General features: G+C 42.4%; 1 protein-coding gene across 1 annotated transcript in view; it reads left to right on the forward strand.

Annotated features, from left to right (window-relative positions):
• The first annotated feature begins 205 nt into the window (after positions 1-205).
• Positions 206-19,485, forward strand: part of DNAH9 (dynein, axonemal, heavy chain 9) — a 556,281-nt gene continuing 537,001 nt past the window's right edge. The window contains exons 1-2 of the mRNA XM_006863433.1: positions 206-672; positions 13,556-13,752. Of these exons, the coding sequence (XP_006863495.1) occupies positions 256-672; positions 13,556-13,752 (614 nt within the window). The 5' untranslated portion in view covers positions 206-255. The remainder of the gene's footprint in view (positions 673-13,555; positions 13,753-19,485) is intronic.

Consider the following 19,485-nt stretch of genomic DNA (forward strand, 5'->3'; position numbering starts at 1 on the left):
CCATTAATAAACCGCAACAACCCTAGACAATCATCCTTGAGCGTCTCCAGCTCACAAAATAGCAACAAAGTAGAGTATCCGCAGGTTTCTTAACATCAGCAACACAACCCGCCCCTTTCCGCTGTCCGGTTCCTACCTGGTTAGACTGGAAGAGGCGAGGCCAATAATCACGTGCCCAGTAGGCGGGGCGCGGAAGAGGGAGGCTGGGCCGCGTCCCCGTTGCTAGGGAAACCGGTGCAGCCCGAGGCCCACGCGATGCCGGGAGCGGAGGAGCGGGCCGCTCCGGCAGCGGAGAACGCGGACCAGGAATCCGGCGAGGACCCGCGTCTGCAGCTTCTGGGGGCTTACGTAGCCCAGAGCCTGCGGCCGGCTGCGGGCGCCTGGGAGCGCTGCGCGGGGACGACTGAGGCGGAGCAGCTGCTGCAGGCCTTTCTGGACGGCAATGCTGCGGAGGAGCCGCGGCCGCTGCTGGTGGTGCGTCTCGGCCCCGGGGGCCTGGCAGTGCGACCAGGGCTGGACTCAGGACCCGAGTGCGTTCCGGGTCGCGCTAAAGGGCTCTTTTTCCTGCGCACCAGACCCGAGCCCCCGGGGCCCCACAGCCTCCGCGGTGCTGTGCTCTGCGGAGACGTGCCCGCGGCGCCTCTGGAGCATCTGGCCGCGCTGTTCTCGGAGGTGAGGGTGGGTGGGTGGCCTGGCGAGGGCTGAAGTTAGGGTGGGGAGGGAAGAGCGAGGGGTGGGTCCGGAGTTAGCGGAGTGGGGTCAAGGGAACTGAGGTCGAAAGGTTAGGAGGAAAACTGGATGGTGTGTGGCGGGAGCTGAAAGGGCGGAGCCAAGTGAGGGCGGGGCGGGATGGGAAAAGTCCGTGAGCTAGAACCTGAGAATGGGTTAAATCCTAAGTGGAAAGTATGGGGCAATGAGAATGTTAAGGGACAGAGACCTGGGGTCACTCCTCTTCTGGGTTCCAGGCAGAGTCAAGGGAAGCTACAGTTTGAAGATTCCCTGGCCCTGAGTACTTTTCAGTCACCATCTCTCTTATACACTGAGAAAAGCTGGGGAAGACATGCAGTGGTGGACCAGGGAATATTTCTAAAGGGACAAGGGGTTGAAAAGAGGTGACAAACTAGAAATAAAGAGTATTTTACTAATGGAGAGAAGCTCAAAGAGGAAGATGGTTTGTTCTGATTTTCATCTCACCCATGAATCACACAACCATTTCCAAGCTTAGCCCAGAGCTAAGATAGAAAGTTAAGGCATCCAGTTATGTGCAACAGGCATTTGAAGAGGAGAGAAAGGGAGGTGTGATTTATGGAGTGCTTCTAAGGTTCGATGGTGAATAGCTTGAGAATTGGGAAGATTTCGAGTAGATGCGCAAGAGAGTTTTAGAACACGTGCACCTTTTTGGAAACATAGGAAACATCTGTACAAGTCGGTGTGCATATCCCTCGGAGGCTCGGTGCCCTGGATCTTGAAGTCTGTGAAATAAGTAAATACAGAATACTGGCCACAGGATGTTTTATGTGATAAGACAAGGTCCTACCCACAAAATCCTTACTTTGAGGAGTTGAAACATATGCACTTAAATCACATATTCAAATATTTGAAGCTGGCATAGTTGGAATCAGGTGTTGTTAAGTGCTGTGGAGTCGTTTACTATTCATAGTGACCCTGTATAGGGTTTCCAGGGAGCAGCTTTGGGTTTCCAGGGAGCAGCTGGTGGGTTTGAAACTCCAACCTTGCAGTTAACAGTCCAGCACATACCCTTCAGAGTCACACCACGAGTTGGGCTGCTAACCTCAAGGTCACACCTATAGCTCCACACAAGGAAGCAGGGTTGTTGTTGTTAAGTGCGATCATATCAGTTCCAACTCAGTGACCCTGTATAAGTTATCTGAGGAGTAGCTGGTGAGTTTGAACCAACGACCTTGCAGTTCAAACTGGCCTTGCGGTTGAGTTTTTATCTTAAGGCACCACACCAGGACTCCGGGAATCAGGTTGTTGTTGTTATTAAGTGTCGTCGAGTCGGTTCCGATCCATAGCGAACCTATATAGGGTTTCTGAGGCTGTAAATCTTTACTGGAGCAGAAAGCCTCATCTTTCTCCCGCTGACCGCCTGGTAGTTTCGAACTGCTGACCTTAAGGTTCGCAGCCCGATTCGTAACCACTACGCTAAGCTTACTTGATGTTGACCCTAGCCCTAGAGCCAGGTCCTGGATCTCCCTACTACAGGTTTGGAGCCCTTTCATTGTTTTATCATGAGGCTGTAGGAAGGGGGTTACCAGAGGAGGATCTAGGGAAACAGAGCTCTGAAGGGGCCCAGAAGACATCTGTTTATCAGTATGGAAGTAGTTCAGTATTTTGAGAACCAGCATGACCTTACTGCTTTGAATTGTCTAAATACCAACCAATTGCCCTAGTCAACTGTGAGTCCTGACGATCCCATGTGTGTTAGAGTAGAACTGTTGTTGTTGTTGTTATGTGCCGTGGAGTCGGTTCTGACTCATAGCAACCCTGTACAGGGTTTTTGAGGCTGTAAATCTTTATGGGAGCAGAAAGCCTCATCTTTCTCCAGCGGAACAGCTGGTAGTTTCGAACTGCTGACCATGATGTTCGCAGCCTGATTCGTAACCACTAAGCTACCAGAGCTCCTTTTTTCAATGACTTTTCTGAAGTAGATCCCCAGGCCATTTTTTCTGAGACTCCTCTAGGTAGACTCAAACTTCCAACGCAAGCACATTAAATACTTGTACCAACCAGAGACTCCACTTAAACAGCACCCCTTCATAGAACCAAGCTAGGATTGAATCTTCAAGTGAATGGTAATAACAGAAAAGGTCCTGGATTTCAGAAGAGAGAGATGTGCATGTGGTTGGAGAAACATCTTAAACCTTAAGTGTGGAGCTGGCTTCCAAATAACAGGATTACAAGAAGTAGAGAGCAAGGAAAGTAACTCTGGAGGTGTGTGGAGGAGACTAAAGAAAGACTTAGAGATGAGGATAAAACTAGTATATGTGCAGCGCAATGGGGCCAACTCAAAGTTGTGTCATGGTTAAGGAAGTGTAGTTCAGCAAGCAAAAGAAATATTTAAATACTTAAGATCTTCAAATGCTCAAAAATTTGCATTGCTGCATTGAAAGAGTCTAAAATTATATAAATGTTCATCAACATGGGACTCAGTGATTAAATTATGATCCAGCTGTGCCATGAGATACTTTGTTGTTGATAAGTGCTGTTGAGCCCGTTCTGACTCATGCGACTTTATGTCGAGTTTTCAGGGAGCAACTGGTAGGTTTGAACCGCCAACACTGTGGTGAGCAGTCCAGTGCTTGCCCTACAGCGCCACATCAGGACTCCATGAAATACTGTACAGCTGTTTAAAAGGATGATTGTTATGGGAGAATCCTAAAGAAAAGAGTACTTTTAAGGGTACAGAATTGGATATATGCTACCATTTCTGCTAGAAAGAGAGAGTGAAGGAAGGAGGAGAGAATGGAAGAATAAAAGAAGGGGATAGAAGAATTATGACCATGGTAATCCATAGGTGGCGACCTACATCTGAAGACTTACTTTCCATTGTAAATGTATGATCTATTTTAAAATCTAAATAAAACAATTTAAGAATACCTCAAGTCTCGTACTTGCATTTCTCAAATCTTGTGAAATCAACCCATAGTCCGCACAGCTCTTTCCCATTTACTTCTTTACACCTCGTGAGCTGATCCAAGGTCACCTCACAATCCTGCTTACCTCCCACCCACCTCAGCTCTTTCGCAGCTCTCCAGCCCACCCCTAGCCTCATCACTGGTACTTCCTGAATCTTTTGACTGCTCCTCTCTTCCTTCTAAAACCCCACACTGTATTACAAAGACTGGAAGAATCAATGTGACAGAAAGTCTCCCTCCTTGCCTCTGTGTGTGTGCACATTAAGGGGCTTGAGAAAGTTCTTGGAAAAATTTCATTAGCCTTTAATTCAATTTTTACACGAACTTCTTGAAGCTCCTGTTTATGTGTGTGTGTGGTGGGGTGTTGTTACAGAGACAAAGTTATACATTCTGACTTTAATTATTTTTGTCCCATTGCACTAGTACAAAATTTTAAAAAAAGTATTCAAGAAATGTTTAAAAGGAAGAATTGACAATATTTAGTAGCTAGTTTTCCCCTATTCTTTTTCCTCCTACTTTCTTCATTGCTGACAGATTATTTTCCCTAGAGTTTTAACACTTGGATGCTTGTTGAGAGTTTTTAAGTGTTCGGGAGAAAAGTATGATACTTGGAAAATGATAGACCTATGTTCAAATCCTGGTTCTACCAGTTTCATCAGTATAAACAAGTTAGCGCTACTCTGTCAGTTTCAAACTATCTTATAAAGTTCCAATGAAATTTTAAAAGTATATAACGTACCATAATTCCTGAGGAGCTCTGGTAGCGTAGTGGTTATGAATCAGTCTGCTAACCACAAGGTCAGCAGTTTGAAACTACCAGCAGTTCCATGTGAGAAAGATGAGGCTTTCTGCTCCCGTTAGGATTTATAGCCTTGGAAACCCTGTACGGGGTCACTATGAGTCAAAACTGATTCCAAGACACATAATCACCACCACTATTATAATTGTTATAACTCCTGAGGCAGAGTGTGTGTTGTGGGTGTTCCATAAAGAATGAGAGTGATTGTCATTCCACAAGACAGTTCATGGCTCCATGTGATAACGCACCGGAAGGTGAACCACAAGGTTGGCAGTTCGTGCCTAACATCCACTCCGCAGGAGAAAGATGGGGATTTCTGCTCCCACAAGAAGATTGCAGCCTCAGAAACCCTATATAGGACTCCAAGAATCAGAACTGACTTCACAGCACTTAACAATAACAACAACAAACAACACATCCCATTGAAACTCCCAACATTTTCTCTGGCTGCTCTTGATTGTCTTGCTCTAACCCAACCTTGACTCTCCCCTGAGGACTCAGCTGTAAGTCCCCCCACAGCTCTACCACTGAGCCTGTCATCGTTAAGGGCCCTCGAGCCTATTCCTACTCATAGTGACCCCGTATAGGCTTTCCGAAGAGGATCTGGTTGGTTTGAACTGTGTTAACTTTGTGGTTAACAGTCCAGTGGTGATCCTACAGTGCCATACAAGGAGTCTGCCACTGAGCCTAGAGGAGGCAGATTAGCGTCCTCTCTTTGCTCCTTAACTTCTTCCAGATGGCACTGCTCCTCTTGATGACTTCAGCTCCCACATTACTGTGATTCTCCCCGATATCACTCCTGTCTTGGTTATTTCAGTAGACACATGAATGATCTTTCTGCGTATCTGGCCTCAACTAGTAAGGACTTACTTGAATCTTTCCCCCCTTACTATCATAACCACCCCTCCATCGTCTTTCCAGACTATCACTAATAACCACCGTCTTTGAGGTATATATAGTTCCATGCACTTCTTTCTTTGACTGCTACACTTGTGGTCCCAGCTCACTACCTCTAGTATTCTGATTACAATCCTGTGACTCAGTGGGTCCTCTGATCTATTTATCCAGCTACCTTCCCATTGCCCCTTACCTAGGTCCACAAATATATATATATATATTAGAACACCTTCCCTCCTTGCAAGCTGAGTGTTGTGGCCTATCAGAATCATGTTCTTGCCTTATCTTCTGAATTCTTGTCATGCTCATTTGGCAAAATTACAATCCTGGAGAAATCCAACTCTGCTTACTCCATACCTACACCCTTGAAGCTAAATGGGGCTAGGGGAAAACCAACTGATCCACTTTAAATTAAAGACCTTCAATTTTTTGTTGTTCAGTCAGCAGCCAATATTTCCTTTTCCAATTACATTCTTGCTTTTCTGGATCACTATTCCACTTCCTTTTTTTCCTCTCAGACATCTAAAACCTCCCTTCCCAATCTCATTCTAAGATGTTCTTGCTTTATATGTAACACAAAAGGAAACAATAGAATAAAATGTTCACAAACTCATGTATCTTCCCCATCTGCCAGTATCTGGATCCATACACTGTCTGTCATCCCTTTCATTGCTTCAGATGGACTATCCGATGCTGTCATCTGATACCATCCCTAAGACCAAATCTGCCCCCTTTTTCCTAGATCTTGTCCATTTTTACCTCCTTGAGATCACTCCAGCAATCCTCCTCTTAAAGTGTCAGGTTTTCCCTTCTGCTAGATAATTTTCATCACACAAAATCTTCACCCTCCTAACACCATTTCTCTCTCCCTGCCTATGATCTCCTTTATAGCATTCTAGAATGCTGTCTCCAATGTGTTATACATTTTCTCTTTCAGTCATCGGGCTTTCTTCAACACGTGGCACAGAAGAGGAGGTAAAGAATATATCTATGTCCCCTGCAGCCTCCACATGACTAAATAGAGTGACCATTTATTGGTCCTCATACTGCTTGACCTATCAGCAGCATTAAGTACAGCTGATGATCAACCTCTCCCCCTGGAAATCCTTCACTTGGCTTCCAGGATCCCACAGTCTTATGATTTCCTCCTGTGTCCGTGTGTAATCCTTCTCAGTTTCCATGGATAGTTTCTACTTGTCTTCACAACTTCTTAACATTTGAGGGCTCCAGTATTTATTTCTTGAGACATCTTTCCTATTTCTACTCCATTCCTTAAAGGCTCTCATTTATTTTCTGGGTTTCACAAACCATCTGTGTCTGTCAACACCTAAATTTGTATCTCCAAATTTCTTTTCTCCCTGAATTTCTAACAAATGTATCCAACTGCCTGCTCAGTGTCTCCATTCACAAATTGCCAGTTGCCATTGAGTAGACTCCAATTCATGGCAAGCCTATGACTTGGGTGTCAGAGGAGGCTTGTACGCTAGGGTTTTCAAGTGCTGATTTTTTTGGAAGTCGAATGCCAAGCCTTTCTCAGTAGATGCACACATTTTCACACATCCAAAAACATACTCCTGATCTAGCCTAAGGAGTATACCTTTATTCTTCTCCATCTTAGTTAATGGCAACTCCATTCTTCCTGTTATTCAAATCCAAAGCCTTGAAGTGGCCCTGACTTTTTATCTCCCACCACCCCACAGCCAATCTATTCAGAAATCATTTTGGCTATGCCTTCAAAACTTGCATAGAGTCACAGTTGCTTACCACAACCACTACTACCCCTGTGCCAAGCCACTATCACTTCTGTTCAGGATTATAGCAGTAATGTCCATGTGGATGTTTTGGGATTCAGCCCCCTTAAGTCTGTTCTCAGCACAGCAGCTAAAACCAGTAGCTGCTAAGAGGTGTGAGCATCTACTCAAAGGTTCAGTGAGACCGTATCACTCCTTCAGTAGTCCCCTTTTCCCTGAGAGTAAAACCCAAAGTCTACATGTGTCTGATTCACTCTTTTTTTTTTTACTCACTCTTAAGGAGCTCTGGTAGCGTAGTGGTTACGAATCAGGCTTCGAACCATAAGGTCAGCAGTTTTAAACTACCAGACTTTTGTTCTCTGCGAGAGAAAGATGAGGCTTTCTGCTCCCATAAAGATTTACAGCCTCGGAAACCCTGTACAGGGTTGCTATGGGTCGGAACCGACTCCACGGCACATGACAGCAGCAGCATTCTTCTTCTTACATCATTCATCTGTCAGTTTGTTGTACTGTGGTGGCTTGTGTGTTGCTGTGAATTTGGAAGCTATGCCACGGGTATTTTAAACACCAGCAAGATCACCCACAGTGCACAGATTTCAGCTGAGCTTCCAGATGTAGACAGCCTAGGAAGAAGGAGAGACAGTCTGCTTCTGAATATTTAGTCACTGAAAGCCTTATGAATTAGCAGTGGAACACAGTCAGCACCAGAATATTGAATATTGAAACATGGTGAAGAGAAGCAGAATATTGCCAAATATAGTGCTGGAAGATGAGCCCCTCAGGATGGAAGACACTCAAAATATGACTGGGGAAGAGTTGCCTTCTCAAAATAGTGATGACCGGGATGATGCTAATGGAGTAAATCCCTGGGGACCTTCATCTGCTGATGGGACACAACTCAAAATGAAGAGAAACAACTGTAAACATCCGTTAATAATCAGAACATGGAATGTACGAAGTATGAATCTAGGAAAATTGGAAATTGTCAAAAATGAAATGGAACTTATAAACATCGATATCCTAGGCACTAGTGAGCTGAAATGGACTAGTATTAGCCATTTTGAATCTGACAATCAAATGGTTTATTATGTGGGAATGACAAATTGAAGAGGTATGCTGTCACATTGAGCATAAAAAAGAACATATCAAGATCTGTCTTGAAGAACAATGCTGTCTGTGATAGGACAATATCCATACGCCTACAAGGAAGACCAATTAATACCACTATTATTCAAATTTATTCACCAACCACTAATGCCAGTGATGATGAAATTGAAGAATTCTACCAGTATCATCAGTTTGAAATTGATCACACATGCACTCAAGATGTACTGATAACTACTGACAATTGGAATGAAAAGGTTGGGGGAAAAAGAGGAAGGATCAGTATTTAAAATATGGCCTAGGTGATAGAAACAATGCTAGAGATCGAATGATAGGATTTTCCGAGACCAATAACTTCTTCATGGAAAATACCTTTTTTTAAACAGCATTAAAGATGACTATACACATGGACCTCACCAGATGGAATACACAGAAATCAAATTGACTACATCTGTAGAAAAAGACAATAGACAAGCTCCATATCATCAGCCAAAACAAGACTGTGGAATAGACCATCAATTGCTCGTATGCAAGTTCAGGCTGAAGCTGAAGAAAATTGAAACAAGTCCTCCAGCACCAAAATTTGACCTTGAACATATCCCGCCTGAATTTAGAGATCACCTGAAGAATAGATTTGATACATTAGACACTAAAGACTGAAGACCAGAAGAGTTGTGGGATGGCATCAAGAACATCACACAGGAAGCAAGCAAAAGGTCATTAGAGGCCAAGAAAGAAGAAAAAGGCCAAATGGATGTCAGAAGAGACTCTGAAACTTGCTCTCCAGCATAGAGAAATAAAAGCAAATGGAAGAAAAGAGGGTGTAAAAGAGCTGAACAGAAAATTTCAAACATCAGCTCGAGAAGATAAAGTCAAATATTATAACGAAATGTGCAAATATCTTGAGTTAGAAAGCCAAAATGGAAGAAAATGTTTGCCAAGCTGGATTTGCAGGAAAAAAATCAAGCCTTGACTTGCAATATTGAAGGATTCTATGGGCAAAATATAGAATGAGGCAGAAAGCATCAAAAGAATATGGGAGGAAGATACAGAGTCATTATACAAAAAAGAAATGGGTAATATTCAACCATTTCAAGAGGTAGTAGATGATCAGGAAGAAGTCCAAGGTGAATTGTAGGCACTGGTAAAGAACAAGACACTGAGAATTGATGGGAGTACAAATAGAAACACTTTAACAAACTCATCTATGCCAAGATATTTGGAAGACCACTACCTGGTCAACAGACTGGAAGAGATCCATATTTGCACCCATTCCAAAAAAAGGTGACCCAATGGAATGTGGGTATCATTGTACAATATCAGTAATATCCCATGTGAGTAAAGTGTTAATAAAGATAATACAAAAATGGCTGTAACCATACATTGACAGAGAACTTCCAAAGGTTCAAGAATTGAATTCAAAGGTTCAAGAATTGGATTCAGAAGAGGCCACAGAACGAAGGATATCATTCCTAACGTCAGATGGATCTTGTCTGGGAGCAGAGAATACCAGAATGATGTTTACCTGTGCTTTATTGTTTACACAAAGGCTTTTGATTTTGTGGATCATGACAAGCTATGGACAAGATTGTGGAGAATGAATATTCCAGAACACTTAACTGTACTCGTGAGGAACCATTCATAGACCAAGAGGCAGTTGTTTGAACAGAACAAGGAAACACTGATGCCAGGGTTGTATTCTTTTATCCTACTTAATTCTATTTGCATGCTGAGCAAATAATCTGAGAAGCTGGATTATATGAAGAAAAATGTGCATAAGGATTGGAGGAAGACTCATTAACAACCTGCGATATGCAGATGATACAACCTTGCTTGCTGAAAGCCAAGAGGACTTGAAATACTAGTGAAAATCAAAGATCACAGCCTTTGGTATGGGCTGCATCTCAAAGTAAAGAAAACAAAAATCCTTATCACTAGACCAATAAACATCATCCATATAAATGAAGAAAAGATCCAAGTTGTTAAAGAGTTCATTTTGCTTGGAGATCAACTTCAATAGTCATGGAAGCAATAGTCAACAAATCAAACAACATATTACATTAGGCAAATCTGCTGCACAAGACCTCTTTAAAGTGTTGAAGAGCAAAGATGTCAGCTTGAGGACTAAGGTGTGCCTGACCCAAGCCCTGGTATTTTCAATAACCTCAAATGAATGTCAAAGTTGAACAGTGAATAAGGAAGACCGTAGAAGAATTCATGCCTTTGAATTATGGTGTTAGAGGAGAATATTAAAAGTACCATGGGCTGCCAGAAGAACAAACAGATATGTATTGGAAATACAACCAGTGTGCTCCTTGGAAACCAGGATGGCCAGACTTCATCTCACATGCTTCGGATATATTGTCAGGAGGGACCAGTCCCTGAAAAATGATATCATGTTTGCTAAAGTGGAGGGTAGGAGAACAAGAGGAAGACCCCCAACGAGATGGATTGGCACAGTGGCAGCATCAGTGGACTCAAACATAGCAACGAGTGTAAGGTTGGCCCAAGACTGGGCAGTGGTTCGTTCTGTTGTGCAAAGGGTAGCTACGAGTCAGTACAAACTCAATGGCACCTAACAACAACAACAACTCCTCTTCTTACTGACCTTGTTCCACTTTTATTGTCATCCTCAATGCCTCTTGATTGTGTCATGAATGTTCTTCTCTACCTGCACTGTTCTTCTTCCATCCAGCTCTCTGCCAAGCACTTTCCTTCTCTTTCTAATGACTATAGCTTTTTAAATGACAGCTCCTCTATCCCACAGCCCCAGTCTACTTTACCTGCATTAGTTATTGTTAATGAACTGTCTCGCTTCTAGACTATAAACTTCATGAGGTCAGAATGTTTTGTCTGTGCTATTTACTGATGTTTCCTCTCAGCATCTAAGACAGTTCCAAGTTGTAGATAATAAATGTTTGTCAAACAAGTGAATGAGTGGCTCTTCATTTCATAGAGATTCCACTTTCATTATTTTTCTACTGTTAAAAACCCTCCAGAATCCAACCCAATCCTATCTACCACTTTCTCTTCAGTCTGCATAATTCACTTATGCATTCTGTCAACTTCTATGGAGTACCTCCTATGGCCCAGACCCTGTGGAGACTGTAGGTACATACAAAGGAAATAAAACCCAGTCTCTGCCTCTGTGGTTCTAAGAAAAATGCCAATTCCTTTTTCGTTCCCTGTTAAGTCTTATGTCCTGGGTCTGAACATAGATGTGAGTAGAGCTCACCTTGTGAGCTTTTGGAGTTCTCTGTAAACCCTTTTTATAAGGGAATATTTCCTGACAGACAAGCCAAGTGTCACCCTCTGGGATTGAACATGCTGGGTCCAAGTATTCTATTTCACAGCTATGGACCTACTGCTACATAGAGCCTTACCATATGTCTCCTTATTTCCTTTTCATTATTTACTTGGTAACATCCTCATCACAATACCTGATCATCTGTTAGTCTTTCTAGTAATCCCTTTGCATTAATGGTTGGCAGACAGAGGTTCCTACTAAGCTGTATTATTTAAGGCTGCTTTTAAAGATGCTCTAATGGCCATTGAGTTGATTCTGACTCTTCGTGTGTCAGAGTAGAACTGTGCTCTATTAGCCTTTAAGTTACTGAGTTTTCTGGAAGTAGATCATCATTTTGAGTTGCTAGTGATCGAAAATGCGACTCAAACTAGCTCAGAAAGTTCAAGAGCAGCTTGACTCAGGAACTTAAATGATGTCACCAGAGCCTGCTCTTTGACCATCTGTAAACTCTCCAAGAGTCAGTTGTTCAAACAGGAAAGATGTGCCCAGGGTTGTATTCTTACACCATACTTATTAAATCTGTATATTGAACAAATAATCAGAAAAGCTGGATTGTATGAAGAAAAATGTGGCATCAGGAATGGAGGAAGTCTCATTAACAATCTGCGATATGCAGATGATACAACCTTGCTTGCTGAAAGCCACCAGGACTTAAAATGCTTATTGATGAAGATCAAAGACCACAGCTGTCACGGATTGCACCTCAATGTAAAGAAAACAAAAATCCTCACCACTGGACCAATAAATAACATCCATATAAATGAAGAAAAGATTGAAGCTGTCAGTGTCTTCATTTTGCTTGGATCAACCATCAACTCTCATGGAAGCAGTAGTCAGGAAATAAAAGGACATATTGCATTAGGCAAATCTGCCCAAGACCTCTTTAAAGTGTTGAAGAGCAAAGATGTCAGTTTGAGGACTGAGGTGTGCCTGACCCAAGCCATGGTATTTTCAATAATCTCATATGCATGTGCAAGTTGAACAGTGAATAAGGACGGCTGTAGAAGAATTGATACATTTGAATTATGGTGTTCGAGGAGAATATTGAAATTACCTTGGAAAGCCAAAAGAATAAACACATCTGTGTTGGACGAAGTACTACCAGAGTGCTCCTTGGAAGCCATGATGGCCAGACTTCGTCTGTCATACTTCAGACACATTTTGAGGAAGGACCAGTTCCTGGAGAAGGATACCATATTTGTAAAGTGGAAGGTCAGAGAAATAGAGGAAAATCTACAACAAGATGGATTGGCACAGTGGCAACATAAATGGGCTTTAAACGTAGCAATGATTGTGAGGTTGGCCCAGGACTGGGCAGTGTTTCGTCCTGTTGTGTATAGGGTCTCTATGAGTTGGTACTGACTCTATGGCACCTAACAACAACAAACTTTCTCTTCCCCATAGTTACTTTATTCCACAGTTCCATGTGGTGGCATGGTGACCATCAATAATAGCTCCAGAATCCCTTCCCCCAAGTATAAATCTATCAGCAAAGAAAAGACTTCTTTTCCTCCAAAAGTTCAGATAAAAAGCTTTGTCCTGACTTTCATTGGTCCTGATTTATTCACATGTCCACCTCTGGATTTGGGGATGGGTATTAATAGAAGAGAGTCCTGGTGTGGCGCTGTGGGTTAATGGACCAGACTGAAAAGCTGTGTGAACTGCAAGGTCAGCAGCTCAAGCTCATCAACTGCTCCTCAAAAACCCTATTCAGGATCGCTATGGGTTGGAACCAACTCAACAGCACTTAACAACACAATAATTAAAAGAAGAGGAACTTTGTTGAGTAGCCCAAAGCAAGTACTGTTGACTTCACAGATAGCGTCAAGATCTCCAACTTGGCTCACTTTTTTTAAGGTGACCCTTCACACATGTGGGCAGATAGTCATTTTTATTTGCAAGTGTTTTGAGGCTTTTTTGCCTCTGGCTTTGGTGACTTACATATAGATGTGTGTAGAGTCTTTCTCAATAGGTTCCCTTCTTTAAAATCTCAGAAGTAGAATGCCTGTCTTGTCTTCCCTGTGTATGTCTGTCACAGATTGTCATACCTGTCTTGGCCAATGAGAAGAATCACCTGGATTGGCCCCACGTGGTATGTCAGGATATCAGACGGCATGCCCACAGCCTCCAATGTGACCTGTTGGTTATCCTTGAGCAGGTGAAGGGGAAAACGTTACTGCCTCTTCCAGTAGGCTCCGAAAAGATGAAGTTTTGGGACTCTGAGTGTGAAACTGTGTAAGTACCGCCAAACTGGCATATGGGCCTCTGAGATACGGAAGATGCTGGTGTATCTGAAAGTTTCTTTATGATGTTTCTGTTCCTGACTCTGCACATCTCCTCGTTCTGCATACAAGTCCTCTGTTTGCCAACATCCTCACACTGTGTGTTTTGCGCAGTTGTAAGCCTTTTAAGGTGATCACAACAACATAACCTTTTTTTCTACTCAGAATCATTTCAGGGCTGAGAGTAGCCACACTGAGTTAGTTCAGTTTTTTTTTGTTTTTTTTTTTTTATGATGCAAGCTGGCAGGTAGGCAGATGTGCAAACATATTGCCTAGCATTGCACACAGAACTCACTCTACCTCAATCTTTTATTCTCTATTTTAGGGAGGGGTTTGTTACAAAGGAAGGATGTAATTCACAAAAGGAGAATGTGATTCTTTAGAGTTAGTTCCCTATTCTACTTATCAGGATACTGTCTGATCTTTGGCAAAGATCCAGAATCAGCCTGGGAGATGAGCGTGCCTCTTCCCAGCACTCACTCAGCACATAACATCACCAAACTAACTCTGGGGGCTCTTGTTACAGTTCCAGACCCTCATCCTCTAGAAGCTGGGAACGTTTTTTGAGTTTTGGGGATTTTTTTATTTTTCAAAAAAATCAAATATGTGTTTGTTAGGGCCTGGAGTTCATGCCTGTTGACACCAAAACCCTAGCCCCTTCTCGGATTAGAATTCTATTTTTCACATCTTCAGCTTCTTGCTAATCTGGTTTTAAATGATTTCTTTTTCTGCCCTCTGGGATTTTTTTTTTTCTTTTTAGCTATAATTTTGAATGATAGATTTTACTATGTCTTACCAAGCGTTTGTGGCAAGAAGTAGCTTTTCTGCCATATTGCCCAGACTTTCCCACTGCCTAACTGCCATCCTCATATATTCCGGGTATGTAATTTGATCTAAAGAATAAACCACGCAAAGGATGGCAATGTTCTTTATAATGAGGTCCCCCCTCTCCCACTGGAAATAATTTGCCACCTATATAATTTGAAGTAATTTCCAGTTAACTGGAAACCACATTGTAGTTTAATAAAAAAAAATCCAATTTTCAAAATAAATGAATTCAAATTACCATTTTCTTGTTCCCTTTATATTTCAGCTTAATAACATTCACTATGTATGTATAATCATTGTTGAGTTTGTCTCCCTTTGTTCAAATTTGATAATTTCCCAAAAGGCTGGATCATATTTGAGCGAGGTAAGTATCTCCTCCCTTTAATACTTTCGTAATCACTTGTGCTATGCCAATGCTCAGCAAATAGGAATTAAATTAAACTAGGTGAAGGTGGGTTTCTGGCAAACACATTTGAATGGCATGCTGTCTTAGTCATTTGTATTCTGGGTTTACAGAACACATAGTTTTCAGTTAAGACTTTATGAAAACGCGACCAAAATATGATTTAGATTTTTAGTCCTTTGTAAAATATATTGCTGGTGTTGTTATTGCTCGCTGTCATGAAGTTTGCTTCCAATTCAGAGTAACCTCACCCACAAGGAGATTGGACCCTGATCCAGAGGGGAGTTTTCACTGATTTTTTAAAAGATGTTTCCAGGACTTGTATCCTAGTCTGTTTGGGTCTGGAAGCTCTGTTGGAAGAGTGGCTGTACTGTGGAATGTGTTTCTTTGTCAAGCAGGGAGTTTGCTGTCACTGGTGGGATTTTCAGCAAGGTTGAGTGTCATCTGAAGCAAACGAGATTGGGTAACCATCTGTTTTCTGTTCAAAGTATTCCTACATTGACAGAAAGATTTGGTGGGATTCAAAGTTCTCAAAAAATCTCCAGAATATTGGTGGGCCAATATGTGTAACTGTGGACCAATATATATAACTGTGCATGTCTTCATCCTAAGTATATTTTCAGGGAGTGGAAAGGGATTGGTACTTTTAATTAACTAATTATCAGACTATCATCCACCCAAAGTTCAGGATACCTGGACTATATGGAATGCTCCAACTATTTAAGGATTTGGGATTTTTTTTTTTCCTATCATATTTTGTTTCATTGCAATGATTACAAGCCCCTCCATGCATCATCAAATAACCGAAGGGTACACCCCAGCCGCCAGCACACAGCCCTTCTCCCTCCCTGAGTCCAGTGTCCCCAGCCGCTCCATCTGTCCATGTCATCATCTCTGTCTTCATCCCTGGTGTCACTGCCTCTCTAGGTAGTGTCCCGCTTTCTGTTCTCACTTGATGGTCCCAGGGACCTCTGCTCCTGGGCTGCAAAATCAATCACTCTCCTCCTTTTGTCAAAAAAAAACAACAACAGCTACCTCTATATTTCCTACCCTCACAGTAAGTGCTGATGGCAGTTATTCACTATTGTACCACAAAAGTCTTATCCCTATTTCCTTTCGCCAGCCCAGTCCCAACAGATTGGAAATCATTCAGTGGTGAGTCTGCCTTCCCCCGCCCCGTCTGGAACTAGGCTCCATCTTGAAAGCTTGTAAGCCAGTCACTTCTTGCCTTTATAGACCCCCATTTCAGGTAGCCGATGTCTAAGTTGCCCATCCCTGTCAGCCCTGTGTACCAAGGGGGTGGGAGTGATACTCGCTGTAAAGATTTGTTTCCTTTTTTGAGCTACTACATCCATAAGTATAGGTCAAGTTCATCAAATTGTAGTGAGTTACTCTTTTTCTTCTTCTTCTTCCCTTTTCTTTCTTCTTCTAGTTGAGTTCTGATCATCCAGCCATTGAAGTCAGGTCAAGTGGGTACTATCTGCAAGTATGGGTGTTCTTGTGCATCTCCCCTTACTTCATATCAACTGGACACTTCACTATCTGTTCTAGTCCTCTGTGGCCATGTCACTGCCTCTAGGCCCAGGAGTCCCCGGGTCTTGCCATACTTCTGGCCATCCAGGTCTCCACCTGGGTCCACAGGGGTCTATTGAATGTGGTCAGGCTTAGCTTGTAACTTCATTGCTGGTTTTTCCCTCTCTTCCCACCAGCCAGACCACATGCCTGCTCATGTATTCTCCTTGAGTCTCAGTCTTGGAATGGGGTTTGCTTTCAGGGGTCCCGACCACTTGCCTTGATGGATCCTGTGCAAACAGCTCATTTGTTCTTGTAATCAATCAGACTGCCATTATTGTTTCTGATTTTTCCTGCCAGTCTCTCTTTTATGAAGTATCTTTGTTCTTATAGCCACTCCAGGCTGGTCTACTCATCCTTTCCAGTGGAAATTTCCTACCTCAGTCAGTTCTGGATGGAGTTGTGGATTCCACCTATGGTCTTGTGCAGTGTAAAGGCTCCACAGGAAGCCTATTTCACTGGGCAACTTCTAGCCCCCTTTAAGGTATTCCAATCAGTTATAGGCTGAAGATGGACTTACAAGCTTTCTGTAGTGATGTTTCTGGCTATTCCTTTCTCCCCCGCTCAAGTGTTGATTTTACAGTGGTAGGCAAGGGAAACCAAGATTCAAAAGAAAGCCAAGCATCTTAACATTATTCCCCTCTTTTACCCTTCAAACCATGCCTCAATCCCTGTATCCTGGAATCCTGTTGTTCCAAAGTTGTGCATATATCATCATTTACCTCTGCCCCAATTCACCCATGCAAACCTGCCTAACTGTTCTTCCATTAACTTTGTTCTTCCATTCCCCTCCCACTTCTTGTGGATTCACCCAGCCACCCACCCAAGCTATCCTGTGTCTATTCCCTTCCCTGTGCTCTATCTTCCCCTTCCTCCTTCCCCTCCTCTCATCCCATACATCTTGGTGATCAGCATATATATTTTTTTCTCCCCTTTTAGAGTGAGTTCTTTTTCTTAACTCTTTTACAATAATGGCCCTGTGCAGTATTTCTCCTTTTGTGACTGACTAATTTCGCTCAGCATAATGTCCTCAATGTTCATCCATGTTATGTGGTGGCTTGCAGCTTCCTTGTTGTTCTTCAAGGTAGCATAGTATTCCATTGCGTGTATGTACCACAGTTTGTTTATCCATTCCACCATTGATGGACACTTAGGCTGTTTCCATCTTTTTGCTATTATAATATAAATAGTACTGCTATGAACATTGGTGTGCATATATCTACTCATGTTACAGTTCATATTTCTTGTGGGTAAATACTAAGCAGAGGAATTGCTGGATCATAAGGTATTTCTATTTCCAACCTTCTAAAGAAGCAGCATATTGCTTTCCAGAGTGGTTGGAACATTTTGAAATCCCACCAACAGTGTAGGAGGGTCCCAGTCTCTCCGCATGTTCGCCAGCATTTATTGTCCTCTACATTTTTTATCTTTGCTGTTATTGCTGGTGTGAGATGATATCTCATTGTTGTTTTGATTTGCATCTCTCTAATGGCTAGTGATTGTGAGCATTTCTTCATATGTTTGTTGGCTGCCTGGAACTCTTCCTTGATGAAATATCTGTTCATGTCTGTGTCATTTTTTATTGGGTTATTTATCTTTTTCTTGTAGAGGTGTTGTAGTTTTCTATATACTTTAGAAATGAGTCCCTTGTCTGATGTGTCATTACAAAAGACTTTTTCCCAATCTGTGGGTTCCTGTTTACTCTTTTGATGAAGTCTTTTGATACACATAAGTTTTTAATTCTTAGTATGTCCCACTCATCTATTTTGTCTACTTTTGTTTATGTACTTTCAAAATGTTTGGTAATCTGTGTATTCCCTGTATTAGAGCCATCACATTTGTCCCTATTGTTTCATTGATGACTTTTGTAATTTTGGGATTCACACTTAGGTCCTTAATCCATGTTGAGTTGGTTTTTATATAAGGTGTGAGGTAAAGGTCTTGTTTCAGTCTTTTGCATATCGCTTTCCAGTTCTGCCAGCACCATCTGTTGAAAAAAACTGTCTCCTCCTCATGTAACAAACCTAGGCACTTTGTCAAAAATCAGTTGGCTGTATGTGGGTGGGTTAATTTCTGGGTTGTCAGTTCTGTTCCATTGATCAATGTTATCTTTCATTGTACCAGTGACAGGTTGTTTTGACCATTGTAGCCCTGTAGTAGATTTTGAAATCAGAGAGTTAAAGGCTTCCAACCTTGCTCTTCTTCTTGAGCAGTGCTTTGCTTGTCCTGGGTCTCCTTCCTTTCCATATAATGTTTGTAATTGTCCTTTCCATCTCTTTGAAGAATGTTGCTAGAATCTGGATTGGTATTGCATTATATGTGCAAATTGCTTTGGGTAGTATTGACATTTTCACAATGTTGAGTCCTTCTATCCAGGAACATGGTATGTTCTTCCACTCCTGTAAGTCTCTTTTAGTTTCTTGTAGTAGTGTTTTGTAATTTTCTTTGTATAGGTCCTTTATTTCTCTGGTTACATTTACTCCCAGATATTTAGTCCTTTGCCACCACTCGTCTGTCAGTTTGTCATACTGTGGTGGCTTGTGAGTTGCTGTGATTCTGAAAGCTATGCCACCAGTATTTAAATACCAGCAGGGTCACTCTTGGTGGACAGGTTTCAGATGAACTTCCAGACGAAGTCACTGAAAACCTTATGAATAGCAGAGAAACACTATCAGATGTAGTGCTGGAAAACGAGCCCCTCAGGTTGGAAGGCACTCAAAATGCGACTGGGGAAGAGCTGCCTCCTCAAAGTAGAGTTGACCGTGACTCAAGCATGGCAACAGTAGTGAGGTTGGCCTAGGATCGGACAGTGTTTCGGTCTGCTATGCATAGGGTTGCTATGAGTCGGTGACGACTCAATGGCACCTAACAACAGCAACAACA

This window comes from Chrysochloris asiatica, unplaced genomic scaffold (genome assembly GCF_000296735.1).
Source record: "Chrysochloris asiatica unplaced genomic scaffold, ChrAsi1.0 scaffold00054, whole genome shotgun sequence".
NCBI classification, from domain to species: domain Eukaryota; kingdom Metazoa; phylum Chordata; class Mammalia; order Afrosoricida; family Chrysochloridae; genus Chrysochloris; species Chrysochloris asiatica.